Here is a 15,986-nt window from a genome sequence, read left to right on the forward strand (position 1 = left end):
CTCTGTCAGAAGACGGGCATAGTCCGACGTTTGTTTTGCCAGCTCACTAGAATTGTTGTTCTTAAAACTGCAAACTATTTGCTCCATATCGCCGAACAAAAGCTGCTCTGACAGATCGACCGTGGCATTATGTGGGCGCCCGCAACGATTCCATTGATCTATTGCCTCGCGCGCTTCCTGTCCATTGCTAACGAGCCAAAGGTACGTTTCTGGTGATTTGAAGTTACCTGAAACATGATCCACCAGTTCATTTGCGACAGTAATGAATACATACATTTTGGACCCCGAAAAGATTTAACTAGCATGTTTTCTTTATGAATTAAACAAACAACATCTTTTAGCTTGTTTAATCGCTCAATCTGCAGGTTTAGATGCTATGAGGAAACAATAATCAAATAGCTAAAACCATTTAAGCTCAACAAAATGGGTAGCAGTGGCATCACCCTGAGTGATACAACAGAAAACAAAGGTGAGGTAATTGGTGTGGTATCTCATCTTTGGACGAACTCAGCTACTTATATAGGAAACAAGGTTGTGGCAGTATCACGGGATACCATGTGCCATCCACATGTGCGTATGACTATGATCTACACAGGAGCTGCAATTCATGCAATTCATTGTGTGAACGAGATTTGGACTAGACAGTAGATTTCTAGTTCACCACACTTGCCCAGAAAAGAGCCAAAGGTACGTTTCTGGTGATTTGAAGTTACCTGAAACGTGATCCACCAATTCGTTCGCGACAGAAAGTCCTAACCCCGCTTCGAAGATCTGCCTAGTTGGGGTCATGAGTTTTGCACTTGAAGATGGATGACCAATCACAACATTGCAGTTGAAGATGGATCACAACATTAACCATACTGCAATGTCCATCATATTTCTCAACATCACTCTTTCCTTTGAGTTTAAACGTGCACATTTCTTGAGAATTTTTGTATTAAATCTCTCTTCCAATGCCTTTATGTCATAAGTGGATATCCCTAACCAATGGATTGATGGGACATCAAGTCTAAGGTTACTATGGGCCTTTCGCGTATGTCTTCATAATGCCAATGCCATATGGATCGGGTCAGTTATGTCGAATATTGGGAGATTAGTAGTTTCCTCCAAAAGCCTAATGAATGCCCTAGTCCTCTCCTCCGGCATCCATATGCGGTAACCATTAGGCATTGATGAGTTTCTGGAATATCTATTTGACAAAAATGATTATATAAAGTCCCTTTCTCCACCACCAAAACAAACCGTATCCTATCATCCATAAGAACCTCAACGATATCATTTTGGAGGGACACTTCCAAAATATTTAAGAGATGAAAAATACATATTTCTAATATTATTACACCAATTCCCCAATTACATGATTTCGTATACTACTCCAATTCCCCAAGTCTCAAGCTGATTGTCTCTTAGCTGACTGTCTGATCTTTATTAATTATACTACAATCTGCATGTATATGTTAATAATTAGCCTCGCTCATTGTTGAGAAATCGGCTAGGAGCAAGGGGAGCACCTCTATTTATAGGTGCTTATGATCATTATGGTATTGCCATGTGGCAACTTTCACACTCTTCAATACAAAATATCCTAACTCTAGAATCCTCCTCATCCTTAATCTAGTTTCTTATATTTCTACCATGCTAAAGTATCTAGTTCTAGAGTATTCTACACTTCACCATGAAGCATAGCAATATGGCTCATGTATTCTCTCCAATTTTCTAGAACATTCTTACCTTACCATGATCTTATCCTTATACATGGCAAAGTTAGTCTCTTGAGATCTTCACAATCTTCTAAAATGTTCCAAGTATGCATTGCATATTTCAACACTCACCACATGCACGCACTACATTGAACTAGCTGCATGTAGCAAAAGACTTGTTGGATCATATATTTATTTCGTGTCTGACTCTGCCACAGCTACGAGCTCCCAACCCGCATCCGTGCCGGCCCTGCAACATCGTGGCGTCAGTGGCCAAGACACCAAAAGAAGGTGTGCAATTGTTTCCATTCCTAGCCAATAAACAAGATGGAGTGTGTAGGATCGGTATGCAATTGTTCGTTATAGTAGTAGTAGTTTATTCTTTTTATCATGGATCAATGAAAGTAGCTAGAGTAGTCAGTCTACAATACTTTGAATTGCACCATTTGTTTATTGTGGTGTCCTGCCTGCAAAGAAAGTATGCAAGCGTAGCAAGCGTGGGTTGCTGGGCCGGATGGTGGTGCATGCATCGGAATTCAAGTAGTGCACAAGTGGTGAAAATTAAGTTCTAATCTCTGAAATTTTTTTTCCCCTGGTGCACTCGGCAAGCCTAACATGGCTTTGCCCCTGTGTCCACTGCTTCTTGATCCCCTTGCCATCAGCATGGTCACCCTCGGAGTCCTTAGCCTGAACATCTTGCTGCAAGGAAGACTTGGCCATGTCCTCTGCTTGTTCAGGCTCTACAGCAGGTTGAGAAGGGATGCCAGAATTCTGAATGAAGCCTGCCATGTATTCACTACCACTGCTAGACCACTGCTTCATGGGATGTTTGGTTTACGGAGCTAAAATTTAGTCTGTGTCACATCGAATATTCGAAGGCTAATTAGTGGATTAAATATAAGTTAATTATAAAACTAATTACACAGATGGAGGCTAAACCGCGAGACGAATCTATTAAGCCTAATTAATCTATCATTAGCAAATGTTTACTGTAGCATCACATTGCCAAATCATGGACTAATTAGGCTTAATAGATTTGTCTCGCCGTTTAGCCTCCATCTGTGTAATGGGTTTTGTAAATAGTCTATATTTAATACTTCTAATTAGTATCTAAACATTCGATGTGACAGGTGCTAAAAATAAGCAGCGGGAACTAAACGAGACCAAGCTTAGCAGCCAACTCCACCCCACAGGATACGATTCTTGAACTGAAAGAAAGTCTGATGACACCTTCGGTACGGAGGCTTTGAGCATGACCGGGGAACCCAGCGGCGGTGGCACGCAAACACACGCCACAACCATGAACAACAGAACCAGAGCAGAGCAAGCTACAGGCGATATGTTTGTTACCAGTCATCCTGACGGTGGTCTAGGCCCAGGCAACATTCCTGATAATGTTGGCGAACGACGGAGGCAAGAGACGGGTCCGGCCCAACTCGCGTGTGTGCGGTCCAGAGTGGAACAGCTAGAGGTAGCGTGTGGAGTGCGTGAGCTTTTTTTTTTAACGAACCGTGTACAACAAGATAGTGCGAGTTTTTAATGATATAGCCGAAAAAATTCCTCCGATTAGGTTGGGATATTAACGCGAGTAAGTATGTAAATTTGACACCTCGACAAACCCGACCAATTAGATTAAGACATCAACGTGACCGAACCACTCCACCTGACAACGACGACATAACTGAAAACTTACTGCAACCTTCTCCCGCTCACGTAGTTGCCATAACCTCAAGGCGCGACCTCGCGCCGAGAGGGAATCGTGAGAAACAACTCGATTTCCGGAGGATGGGATCCCCCGGGGATGGGGACGTTGCGCTCCCCGACCCAAGAATCTTCTTCGATCTTCTCCCTCGGGGAGGCGGACGGCGTGACGGCCTCGGAGATGGTGAAGCTCTCGGAGAGTCGCCGCCGCAGTCGACACCACCGGTGGTGCGAACCTAGCGATGCGACTCCACACGCCAGTTATAATCATCAATAAGCCCACCATTTCGCCCAGCACCTCTGGAGCATCATTCCATACATTCCATGAATCAAAAACCTTTTGAGAAATTTCAAATGTTCCTGTACCTAGTATACATGTATGGCGGCTACACGACTCTGCAAAGTCATGTTCGAGGAGGTGCAAAATGCATAGCATATCTTATAAATATCCTAAAAATGCAAAACCAATTTTGTGTTCCGTTCTGCACAGGAAAAATGTTAACTCCTGTGAAATGACCTTTATGTCCTGATGCCAGATACTACCATTTCACGTTCAGAAACATTGCACCGAGGATCAGAAACGCAGAGCTGAGCCACACGTCACGCTTACCTGCTTCACCATCTCATACAACTCACCACGAGTACGTTTGGTGTTGCACAAGGGAAAAAACACTTCAGACAAGTGCCCAATACGGGCTCTCCCTCCAGAACCCCCACAAAAAGGAACAGCGCATCCCTGGCTGAAAAGCTCAGGTGCCACCATCCATCATGTAGACAATTATATGAGCAGTGCTAGCAGCATTCCTTGCCTTCAGGGATTCACTCCAAGTCCAACTCAATGCAGCAAGGTCAGCATCACAGCAGGCCAAGTGTTCCACAGAACAACAAAAGCAAAGAGGCATTTCCACACTTCTCACTCAGTTCTGCATATGTATGTACTACCCAATGAGAGTCTTTCAAGTGGTCCAGGAATTATGTAATACTGTATGTAGCCCTACCAAGATTCCACCAAGTTCTGGTGAAAGGATAAACATTTAGTTTTTCAAAAAAGGATAAACACTTGGCCTTGCAGCCTTAGAACAAGAATCAATCCAGATTCTCAGTGATGTATTTGTTGTGGCCTGGTGCTGCGCTTCTTAGGATACTACTAAAATAAAAGTTTGCTTTATGGCTATTGCATTCCAAAAGGGATTAACTTGTTTTTGTTTGCTTGACATTTGAAACACAACACATTGATAACAGGGCGCGCATACAGTTCCATGCATATTTACTTGAAGAAATGAAGTCAGCAAACTGACTGCACTGAGATACAAAAGTGGGAGATTTAAGCAAAATAAACTCTTCTCTTCTTCAGGGTGTGAGAAAATGTTGACTGACTATCAAATTCACACAGGTCACAAAATGAATACCTTTGAACCTACTCCAACAGCTATGATACACGCACACCAACTTCCAACGAACGTCGTTCTCAGCAAAATGAAACAAAAAAAAATAAGAAAAAAAATATATGTAACACGTCCCCTTACAGTGATTCATTGCTGTCATCACTTTCTTCACACAAAGGTACAGATTGGATTATAACCCGAGCTCCAGAAGGAAGCCTGCAGTTTTAAAACGGTCTATTCTGTAAGTATTTTGAAACAAAAACCAGTAGATGAAGAATATATGAGAACAGTGAGAGGCAACTCAACTTTCTTCGATCTTGATCAGGTCCTTCTCCTCGTGGAATGACTCTATTCTCGCAGAGGATAGTTTACCTAGTGATGGATCAGTCATCCTATTGCTTGCACTCTTTGATGAACCCAGTGGCGAGGATCTAGCACTATATTCTTGTCGACTAGAGCTGTTCCTGACGTCAGAGACAGGGGAGAGTATTGTTCCATTTCTCGATTGCTTACATGATATAATTCTGATAGTCTGTGGGAGACACCTGAAACTGCCTGACTCAACAGAGCTTTCTGTATCACTTTTGGAATGTGCTTCTCTATAAACCCTGGAAAATGTTCAAAGGAGGTACTGGGTCAAAATCAGTACGCCCAGAGGTACCAACAAAGATCTAACCTATTTAAACAATGGGACTGCTTGACTGATGTAACAAAACACTGAATAATAAAGTGATAGTCTGCAAATTTCTAGCTTGGATACAATTTAGTGACACACTGCAGGTAACAGGTTCAGTTTGACACCTAAAGTAACCACCTAAGAAAATTCCATGGTTTGTTTTTGGGCGTTTTATTGTTGGAGTATCTTACCTTCTTCTATACCTCTAGTCTAGGAACTATCATAGCATAGAACGAAGAAAGACATAAGAAATAACTTGAGCCTTTAGCAGTTAGCACCCAAGATTAGTGCGACTAGTTAGCACTAAACATTCAGTGCAACTAATCAATATGACTATAGTTCAAAAAAGTACAGTAACCACTGATAAGAAGATAATGAGGCATGATAGGCTACACTATTCAAGTTAAAATCATGCATCGTTCTTACTGGCACCATAGTCCAAGATCAGAAGTTTAGAACAATCTGGAGTAGTATTATATACTGTACCTATCCTCATCATAAGATGATGAGCGTTTGAGTGCGCTGATTCCTCTCCCAGACTCATCCTGCTTCTTGGTCTCGACCAAGCTCCCGCTGAAACATTCAGACTCTGGAGCTCTCATCCCGATTGTTCTTGCGTTACAAGGGATTTTGTCAAGGTGTCGCAATGCCACGGGAGTAGAGAACACTGGAGAAGGGAACTCAACTTGTGTAAACCTAGGCCTGTAGGTTGGGATGATCCCAAAGCCTCGGTGTTCTTTCACAGATATAGATCCACAAGTGATAAGCTGCATTAGCAAATTGGCTGGCTTGAGTTTCACACCCATCGGGCCAAACATATGTTCCTCCTCTAGTGTTCTAAAGCTACTTCTCCTACTGGCTTCCGCTCTTATCAGGGACTCCAAGGTCTCAACTCTGCCACCTGGCGAAGCATCAGAAGAACATACCCCTGGCGATTCTCGAACGATTTCAGGTCCCTCTGGCGATACCAATGAGCTCCTTTCATGGCATTCTTGAATCTCAGCATCTGATGTACCAGCCTCCATGGACATTCCCGTCACACGAGTATCCTTCTCAGGAACATATCTCTCACTATCATCTGTTTGCGTGGCAGCGTCCTGAGCTCCGACGGGTTTGCAGACTCTGTACTCCGAAGGTCCTGGGGAGCTTGCCTCTGATAATGGAGCATTTCTCCCTGCAGGTTCAGGGGACTGGTTGCCTGATGAGCCTGAATGCGTAGTCCGGCATTGCTCATCCTCGTGGTTGGTCGAAGCCGACGATGATGGCAGCAATGTTGACTGTCCCTGTTGCTGTGGCCGTGGAGTAGCGGGCGGAGGTGAGATATCTTTGACGACGGCAGACGGAGATGATGAGGAGGAGCATCCTTCTTGTGAACCTCGCGACTGAGGGGACTCTTCCTTGGGGTGCTTGAGGCCCTCAACCTTTGGGTTGCTGGCACCGTTCTGCTGCCGATCTATAAAACAACACAAGGACAAGAAATTGAACCAAGATCTGATGAGCACATTCACGGGCCACACATGATTAATCTACGTAGCATCAAATCAATTCTTCCTTGGTCATGTGAAACTGAAAACGCTACGAAGGGTAATTCGTGGGTGGGAGTGGGATACCTGGCGGCGGCGAGCGGTCAAGGAGCTCGGAGCCCTTGAGGATGTACTCGTTGCCCTGCGCGGGGAGCACGAGATCGTCCTCGGACAGGTCGTGCCACACGAAGCCGTTCTTGTAGCTCCTGGCGATACAGAAGGGATCAAACCAAGCAGCAGGTAGTACCAGTGAAAGGGAGGATTTTTAGCCTTCATTCTCTCCTATTGAGTACTGGATCCCCCGAAATGGTGAAGTGCAGTAGTACCTCTTGCAGGACCAGGAGTACATGGAGGCCATGCCCTTCCCCCTCAGCACGTTGAGGCGGTTAATCACATCTGCAGCAGCAGCAGCAACGCCATTAACGCCAAGGAATGGCATCAGCTCGTTCGTACATTCCATTTACATACAGCGGTTATGGCTGATTTGGGCCCCGAAAGGCGGCGCCTTTATTACCTCGCAGGTAGAGGCCTTCCTCCGGGGAGGCGAGCGGCACCTCGATGAAGTGCGGGTGCTCCAGATGGCGGTTGCGGCAGAGGTAGTACACCACTGCCACCCTCTTCGCCCCCGGCGACGCCGGGGCTGGGGCCGAGGCCGGGGGCGGCGACCGCGCCGGGGTCTGGTGGTGGCTCTTGCCCGGCGGCTCGACCCAGACCTTGTTGCGGCCGGGGCTGGGGCTGGAGGCGGTGGCGGTGGCGGCGGCGCGGCGGCGCGTGGGCCTCCCCTCCATCCCTCCCCCGGTCCTTGCCCCGGCTGGAGGAGCCAGGGTTTGAGCAATGGCGCGGCCGGATCAGATCACAGGGTGCTGGGCATGGGCACGGAAGAAGAATGGAACCAAATGGGGGCGGGGGGAAGGATCAATCAAATCGAGCAGGCGCTGGTTTGCCTTGCCCTCGCCTGTGTGATTGGTTTGGGAGGAGAGGAGGAGGAGAAGGACCAGGGGGGCTGGGCCAAGGGCAAGCAAGCAGAGGCGGCGAGATGATGGGTGATTAGGAGATGGCGGAGGAGGAGGAGAGAGCGCAATAATGGAGCAGGAGGAGGAGGAGCATGTTGTGTAGGTGCACGCGCACGACGCGACGGGACTGTTGCTGACGAGGGTCCTGTACTCCTGTATGCTATGGTATGGTATGGGGCTGGGGCTGGGGCTCGTCGTGTCCTCGTAGCCACCACCAACTCTCCAGATTCCGGACGACAGGGAAAGATGGTGACGGACTCGTGTACGCCGCCCGAGCCCGAGTGAAAACTCAATAAGGAGACGTGGTGAGAGTGAGGAGGAAGACGATGCAAACTCTGCAATCAGCACAGGAGAAAAGAAAAGAGAGGACGCCGGCGGTGGAGTGTGAGACTGTGAGAGATCGATCTGCTTGGCTGAATGGCTGGCTGTCAGTCGCTGGTGTTGGGGGTTTGCAGCTTGCTTTTTGATGGATCGACGGATGGCATGGCTTTTTGGCTGCTAATGCTTGGGTCATAGCGGCTCATTTCTGCTTTCTGCTGTCTGCTCCCCTGCCTGCCTTGATCAGCTCAGCTCCCGGCTGATCAGCAAAGCAGATATCATCTCTCACCCTTTTGCTTGCTCTGGGCTGTGGTGGCTCGCTTTTCCGTTTCCATTCCAGCTGAAGTTGAGCTGATCTCCACGAAGCCTCATCAACCTGGTGAATGGTGACGGCTACCTCCTACTCCTAGAACATCACTAGTGTGGTACACTGCTAGCACTTGTACTACGTATACAGTAGTAGTAGCTTTCCTTTTGGTACGGTGTGGGGCTAGGTTAGTGCAATAGTAAAATGTGGTCACTAGTAGCCGTGGGCACCGTCCTCTCCTCTCCTGTCCGCCCAATTCATCATCGAACTCTTTGTCATGTGCCCATGTGCCAAACCATGTTAAACCTTACTACTAGATATTATATGGAGAGCTGTAAAAATGTCTACTTGGTTTTATCGTATGGATGCTGGTTCTTTCTTTCAGCATCTGATCGCTCTCCTTCAGTAATAAGCAAAGCAAAAATCCCCGGCCCGTTGTCGATGCGGCTGTGCCACCTGCCATGTCCTCTGCTTTATGCCTAACATCAGTAGTAGCAGTTTGGGGAAGACTGCAGCTTAGCACCTTTCAGCTTTGAGCTTTATTTGCATTCCAAATCATGCCTTTTGACACGTGATTAATTACTAGGAAGCAAGCAGCTTTAATTCAAAACTCTAATGCAAGCAAGCAAGGAAGGAAGCTCATTGGCAGTTGGAATTGGACCCGGCCTCTTACTCTAGCCAGGCTACGATTATTCCTCAAGCTTGGAAGCAAGTTAAGAGTACTTTCCCATGTGATGAGGAACAAGACAACTGCATCCAATGCAGACAAACCCACCCGAATAAGCAGCAGCAATTAGAGATAGCCCTTGTTCACTTCCCACAAAACTCCCAACTTTGGCACTATGCAAAAAGAAGATTCTCCATCACATCAAACTTGCGATACATGTATGGAGTACTAAATGTAGACGAAATCAAAAACTAATTGCACAGTTTTGTTGTACTTTGCGAGACGAATCTTTTGAGCCTAATTAGTCAATATTTAGACAATAATTCACAAATACAAACGAAACGCTACAGTGTTGCTACAGTAATTTGGCACCTCCCAAATTTGCCAAGTAAACAAGGGGATAGTTAGATCTAAAAGGCCATTATTATGCAGCACGAAAGCTCTCCTGCACCTAAATCTCCTGCACACATGTGGACTCTGCTTCCCTCTTATTGCGTGGTGTTGTGCAAGAATCATTATAGTATCTGCCAAACAAGATCACCACTATTCTTGCCTGTGCCCTAGTTGGTTTACATTTACTCCTGCTGACGAGAGATCTTGCAACATATGGAAGCAATTTTGAGGACGAGTGCTTTTTTGCATCCTGCAATTTAAAGCATCCACCGACGGCACCAGCAACTGCACAACACATCTGTGTTGCTGCTTCCACAGACAAGAACGAACTGACGAGGCGACACAACAGATGGATAATTTGTTTACAATGGGAGATGAGTCGTCAGCTCAGTGCCTCAGTTGATGGAACCACCGAATATATACCCATCACAAGTCACATGGGGATGCATGCAGAACATCATTTTTTTTTCAATCTGTCTGAAATTAACAACATTATTTTGCATAGTTGATGCAGCACGGCTTAGCATGCCTTAATGCAAGTATCCATGCATTTAGGACTACGAGCTGAGCTTAATAATAACTATATACAGTAAATATTTATGATGGGCACAAGTCAACTTTGGTTGTGCTGAATCCTGATTCAGAACCGAATCAAAAGCATATCGTGTGCAGCAGAAATCTTTCGGTGAGGTTTGTTTTCTAGCACATCTATGCGTGTGTCAGTAGACCGTCGGTTGTTCATCAGTGCAGTGCACAAGATGAACATGCATTTCTTTTTTTTACTGCTGCCTCTTATTTCCAGAAGGGAATAGGATGCGTCAAGTTGCACATCTTGTCCAGTAGCTGTCGCAGAAGATTTCGCTTTTCCCTTTCCGGTGATGAGTGTTTTGGCCGTTGCATCAGACGTACTCGCTACTCTTATCTGTCTCTTGTTCTATCCAGTAAAGTAAAACAAAGCACATGCTATACCTATTCGGCATTGTAAAGTGTCGATAAGCAGCCGGCAGGTAGGGAAAAATATCGTTCGGTTTACGATGAAGTATGGAGGCACGTTTGCCTCGCAATATATAATGCCCTCTTTTATCTAATAATGTGCTTGGAGGAGCAATCAGCAATGGTTAACATGATGTACAATTGACAATTGTACAGGTATTCGTTTCAAAAAAAAAACCAGAGAGAGAGACAGTTGTACAGGTAGGGAGGGGGGAAGACAGATTTTAACTAGACACTGTGGCACAGTTAAAATGACATGGGCCCAATACTTATTTTGAGGAATATCAGCCCAACAGCTGCTTGGCGAGCGTCATGGGCCTTGCCATCTCAGGAGTGCTTCAATAATGGGCCGAGCCTTTTGCTTCAGTAGGGGGAGTAGCAGAAAACCCAAAAATAGTAACATGTATGTTTTTCTAATACAAGTATGATGTATGTTTTTCTAAAAAAAATAGTAACATGTATGTGGATGCAAAGAACCGCGTCGTGCATTTTCTTTTAAAAAAGGATTTTTTTAAAGTAATTAAAAAAAGGATAAAAAAACTGTACAAATGTACACCATGTATGCATCCGTTAACATTGGCACTCCCATAGTCCTATGCCAAGACACAAGCAACCTTCTTGAAGGAGCCCCTCCCTACTGTGCTTTTTGGCAGGACACGAACGTGACACTTGCGCGATGCATCACGGCAAAAAAAAAAAAAAGAAAGGAGAGAAATCCCTGCAAAGTTGCAAGTCACCCATGAAAACGAAAAAAGAAAACAGAGAGAGTAAAGGTTCACAAAAGATTGCAACTTCTGCTTCAGCTCCAGGAGAAGAGAGGCTTCTGGAGCCGCAGGAGAGGCGAGCCAGACAAAAGCGCACAGATCCATCGTGCTTCGCTTGCATTCCATGGCGTGTGACGCGAGCTGAGCCACACGCGGCACATCAGAATCCATCGGGCTGCCTGCTGCATCGGACGGGTTCGCTCTGGCCGCCTCGCAGTACCAGGTGTGGCCTCGACGGAGCTAGTATAATAATAAGGGCGAGCCCACCTTATCGCCGCCAGTCACCCACCCACCCCCTCACCCAAGACCCTCCCAAACTCCCAAAGGCCGCCGCCGCCATGGCCGCGCAGACCTTCCTCCTCGCGCCGCCAGCCGCCCTCTTCGCCGCCCCCTCTTCCTCCGCACGCCCTTTCCACTCGCTCCGCCTCGTCGCCGGCCCAGGGGGTGCCGCCGCCGCCAGGGCGCTCGTCCTCGCCGACGCCACCAAGAAGGCCGTCGCCGTCCTCAAGGGCACATCCGAGGTCGAGGGCGTCGTCACGCTCACGCAGGACGACGAAGGTGCGTTCCGCTCCCCATTCTTCTAGTTCGGTAGCCAAAAGAGGCGACTTTATCCCCACTTCCCTTGTTAATTGTTAGTAGCACGTTCCTGTTCCTCTCTGGACTGTAGCAATTTGCTCGAGTTCACCTAAAAGTTTGAACTTGCTTGTATACCACTATTAAATCGGGTACAAGGACTGCGCCGAATTTGCCCTGCAGCAGGCATCAGCCAAACAGCTTCATGCTTGCACATATTCCTACCTTCATAGATCATAGACACTTTGTAACTCAATTCGATTGCAGTTTCACTGTTTTGATGCAAATGTATGATTAAAATCGATATGGAAGAGTCTCGACTTTTCACTAACTCATCTAACCATGTTGCCTCAAGTGTCGGGTTGGTTAGCTCATTGATTGCTGATATCATCATTACTCATGCAATTCCTGACAAACTTCTTACCAAACACATCACCTATGCACAAGCATTTTGCTTCTGAGGTGTAACTGGTTGTGCCTACTATTGCGCCCCCTGAATATTTCTCTTGTGCAACAGGACCTACCACAGTCAACGTCCGTGTCACTGGACTTACTCCTGGACTTCATGGCTTCCACCTCGTGAGTGTTGTTCTCCTGTGAACCTTTCGATCTCAACTCCTTGGTTTGCAAGGATGATGACACGATTGTTCGTTTTGCAGCACGAGTTTGGTGATACCACCAATGGATGCATATCGACAGGTCTTAATTGTCCACTGATTTTAATTATGCCCATGATTGTTATATGTTCATACTTCATGAGCTACCAAGTGTTGCCTGTCTTCTGCAATCACTGTTAAATCTCCATCTAACTATTTCTGTCATCCGGTGCTAGTCAGGCTATAGTTACATGCATCCTCAGTGATGCCTGAGCTTTGAAAATAAACTGAGTTATCTAGTTGCTCAAGCTGCCAAATACCTTTTTGTTTACTTACAAATAAAAAATTTATATTTCAGGACCACATTTCAACCCAAACAACCTGACACACGGTGCGCCAGAAGATGAAGTCCGTCATGCGGGTGACCTGGGAAACATTGTTGCCAATACTGAGGGTAAGGCCTGTAACAACCAGTAGCACACTTGTGATATCCATTTGCAAATTTCTTCTTCTAGATGATGACTTATTTTGTGGCATTTTGTTGTACCTGTGGGGATATAGGAGTCGCTGAGGCAACCATCGTTGATAGCCAGGTAAATTTAGAGAAATCGTACTTTTACACTGTATAACTGTTCTTGTATTAGAAATCTGTTTCAAAATTCAGTTTGGTAATTTTTGCGATTCCTTGTACACAGATTCCTTTGAGCGGCCCAAATTCAGTTGTTGGGAGAGCATTTGTAGTCCATGAGCTTGAAGATGATTTGGGGAAAGGTATGCTTAGTTCTACTTGCATTCCGCATTTCCTTCTCCTAGTTAATACATGAATGGTACTTATCTCTCTGTCCATTGTGTTTAGGTGGCCATGAGCTTAGCCTCACTACTGGAAATGCTGGAGGAAGACTGGCATGTGGTATGTTCTCTCTGTCATATTTATGAAACCATCAATGATTCAATGTAGATATGTTAGTACAGTGTTACTTAAGCATGCATGAGAAAGATATCAAACTTTGCTGTAATCACTACCGATTGAATCGATTCCTATATATGATGGTAAAGATAAGGTGCTCGGATGATTTTACATGAAGTATACATATTTCTGTTGTTCTGTGCAATGTTTCAAGCCCAAGTTATCTGATCACAGTGTTTGTTGAGCAGGTGTCGTTGGCCTGACTCCATTGTAAGTTGCCTGCCGGATCGCAGCCGAAGCTTCAGCTCACATCCATGCATGGTGGCCTTTTGTCTTGAATCGTGTTTCTGGGACGGCTCCTCTCTCTTTTTGTATTACATGGATTTGCACCATGCGTGGTATGGTGCTTAATAGCCTTTGTAGATCGGTCGTATGAGGAAAATAACATTTAGTCGAGGAAATAAGTGTTGTCACATATCCTATATATAATCGATCTATGAAGCACTATATATGATGAGCATCAACTCTTTACTGCTGTGTTGTTCTACCTGTAAAATGTTTGAACATCTATGCGGTTATGTTGCATTATTACTGGACATCCATGTTTAGCACAAGACCCATTGCTGACTCGTGTCAACTGTTGGAAGCTGTCGTCCTCTGTTGTTGTTGGGATGGGATGGTGATGGATCCTCCGATTGCTCCAGGCCTCTTATTGCTTCGCATCCCAGAATTAGCGCCTCAACAGCCAGACAGCAGCAGCCTAAAAATGGCCAAAATCATGCAGCTGCCATACACGTGCTATGGTTGATACTATAAAAAACCTCGTCAGCGTCCAAGGAAAAGAAATTGTATAGTAGCTAACAATAAGTAATTGATCCATCGCTCGTTATATAGCAGAATAATAACCAGTATCCGTCTGGTTCGTGGATGGCACCACCGCCGGCGACGTCGAGAAGAGGTCCTCTCGTCGTGCCGCTGCTGCTGCTGCTGGCGGCGCTCGACGTCGCAGGTGCGAGCGGCCACAAGCCCTTGACGCCCGGCGGGCGCCTGGTGCACCACAACCACGGCAAGTTCACGGCCGGCCCCTGGAAGCCCGCGCACGCCACCTTCTACGGCGGGCGCGACGGCTCCGACACGACGGCGGGCGCGTGCGGGTACAAGGACACGCGGGCGGAGGGGTACGGCGTGCAGACGGTGGCGGTGAGCACGGTGCTGTTCGGCGACGGCGCGGCGTGCGGCGGATGCTACGAGGTGCGGTGCGTGGACAGCCCCCACGGCTGCAAGGCGGCGGCGGCGGCGCCGCTGGTGGTGACGGCGACGAACCTGTGCCCGCCCAACTACCAGCAGTCGAGCGACAACGGCGGGTGGTGCAACCCGCCGCGGGAGCACTTCGACCTGAGCATGCCGGCGTTCCTGCAGATCGCGGAGGAGAAGGCCGGGATCGTGCCCATCTCCTACCGGCGGGTGGCGTGCGTGAAGCAGGGCGGCATCCGCTACACCATCACCGGGAACAGGTACTTCAACATGGTGATGGTGACCAACGTGGGCGGCGCCGGCGACCTGGCGGCGGTGTCGGTGAAGGGGAGCAAGCGCGTCAAGTGGACGGAGCTGAAGCGCAACTGGGGGCAGGTGTGGCAGACCGGGGAAGACCTCACCGGAGAGTCGCTGACGTTCCGGCTGATGACCAGCGACCACCGCAAGGCCACATCCTGGCACGTCCTCCCCACCAACTGGCAGTTCGGCGTCACCTACGAGGCGACCAAGAACTTCTAGTCATTGCAGATCACATGCATCTTCATCAGATCATTTGTATCCGCCGCAACTAGCCATTGCATACTAATTAAATTAACTGATGAGCAAAATCAAATGACAAGGACGAGTCTTTGCATTGTTGACGATCGATGCTGAATATGCACCCGATCCATGCATGCTGAAGCAGCAAAAAGTTGTCTACGACCACGTGCACAGTGGAATAATACACAAGAGCATACACTGTCCAACTCGATCATCGGCACCAACAGGGGACCAAATCTTACTGGAAATGGTGAAGGCTCCCTACCATACCTGCTATATTAATAAAGAGGGAAGACCCGACGGGTCAAAAATAAATGTTCTATACACAATCTACACTCACCTCCTCAAAACTAGGAAAGCCAAAACTCTGCTATGTCAATTAAATCTAAGAAATATGGGGGACCGGAAGGAGTTCTTGCAAATGTTTGGCTCCCGCAGCAACCCACATCGAGGCTTGGTTCTTGATGCCATCGGTTATCTGGGTAAGCGTCGTTTCTTTATGTTGGAAGACCCTTCGATTCCTCTCTAACCAAATCTCCCATAGAACAAGGATGATAAGGGTTCACAACCCTTTCCCACCAGCCCCCGAGCTAACCAAAGTAGCAGACCACCAACTATGTATAGACTCGTGCCTATCCCAGCGGCTTGGATCAATGTTGGAACAACGCGTCCAAGT

The 15,986-nt window shown here is 47.0% G+C and overlaps 3 protein-coding genes across 3 annotated transcripts; 2 read left to right on the forward strand and 1 right to left on the reverse strand.

The window, feature by feature from the left end:
• Positions 1–4,651: 4,651 nt before the first annotated feature.
• LOC101754127 lies at positions 4,652–8,348 on the reverse strand. Its single transcript, XM_012847055.3, has 6 exons — positions 7,500–8,348; positions 7,312–7,381; positions 7,073–7,191; positions 5,949–6,915; positions 5,092–5,394; positions 4,652–5,002 (listed from the first exon to the last, which is right to left on the reverse strand). Exons 1-6 carry the CDS (start codon positions 7,771–7,773, stop codon positions 4,924–4,926), a joined length of 1,812 nt encoding a protein of 603 aa, XP_012702509.1. The 5' UTR covers positions 7,774–8,348; the 3' UTR covers positions 4,652–4,923.
• Positions 8,349–11,590: 3,242 nt separating this feature from the next.
• On the forward strand, positions 11,591–14,118 carry LOC101753722 (superoxide dismutase [Cu-Zn], chloroplastic). The gene is made up of 8 exons (XM_004974171.4): positions 11,591–11,998; positions 12,531–12,592; positions 12,673–12,712; positions 12,968–13,063; positions 13,171–13,202; positions 13,305–13,380; positions 13,466–13,519; positions 13,765–14,118. The coding sequence occupies exons 1-8, from the start codon at positions 11,779–11,781 to the stop codon at positions 13,788–13,790; spliced, it is 606 nt and encodes a 201-aa protein (XP_004974228.1). The 5' UTR covers positions 11,591–11,778; the 3' UTR covers positions 13,791–14,118.
• A 185-nt stretch (positions 14,119–14,303) lies between these two features.
• Positions 14,304–15,376, forward strand: LOC101753311 (expansin-A32). Its single transcript, XM_004974170.2, has one exon. It carries the CDS (start codon positions 14,444–14,446, stop codon positions 15,287–15,289), a length of 846 nt encoding a protein of 281 aa, XP_004974227.1. The 5' UTR covers positions 14,304–14,443; the 3' UTR covers positions 15,290–15,376.
• The last annotated feature ends 610 nt before the right edge of the window (positions 15,377–15,986 follow it).

The sequence above is a fragment of the Setaria italica genome, chromosome VI, assembly GCF_000263155.2.
Source record: "Setaria italica strain Yugu1 chromosome VI, Setaria_italica_v2.0, whole genome shotgun sequence".
Classification (NCBI taxonomy): Eukaryota; Viridiplantae; Streptophyta; class Magnoliopsida; order Poales; family Poaceae; genus Setaria; species Setaria italica.

What these genes read in the sequence shown, in the direction of transcription:
- LOC101754127 (XM_012847055.3), bottom strand. Translation starts at nt 7,773, where the DNA reads ATGGAGGGGAGGCCCACGCGCCGCCGCGCCGCCGCCACCGCCACCGCC. An exon ending in TACTCCTGGTCCTGCAAGAG is followed by an intron (nt 7,192 to 7,311) that starts GTACTACTGCAC and finishes CTGTATCGCCAG; the next exon opens with GAGCTACAAGAACGGCTTCG. An exon ending in TCATCTTATGATGAGGATAG is followed by an intron (nt 5,395 to 5,948) that starts GTACAGTATATA and finishes AACATTTTCCAG; the next exon opens with GGTTTATAGAGAAGCACATT.
- LOC101753311 (XM_004974170.2), top strand. Translation starts at nt 14,444, where the DNA reads ATGGCACCACCGCCGGCGACGTCGAGAAGAGGTCCTCTCGTCGTGCCG.
- LOC101753722 (XM_004974171.4), top strand. Translation starts at nt 11,779, where the DNA reads ATGGCCGCGCAGACCTTCCTCCTCGCGCCGCCAGCCGCCCTCTTCGCC. An exon ending in GCTCACGCAGGACGACGAAG is followed by an intron (nt 11,999 to 12,530) that starts GTGCGTTCCGCT and finishes CTTGTGCAACAG; the next exon opens with GACCTACCACAGTCAACGTC. An exon ending in TGAAGATGATTTGGGGAAAG is followed by an intron (nt 13,381 to 13,465) that starts GTATGCTTAGTT and finishes CATTGTGTTTAG; the next exon opens with GTGGCCATGAGCTTAGCCTC.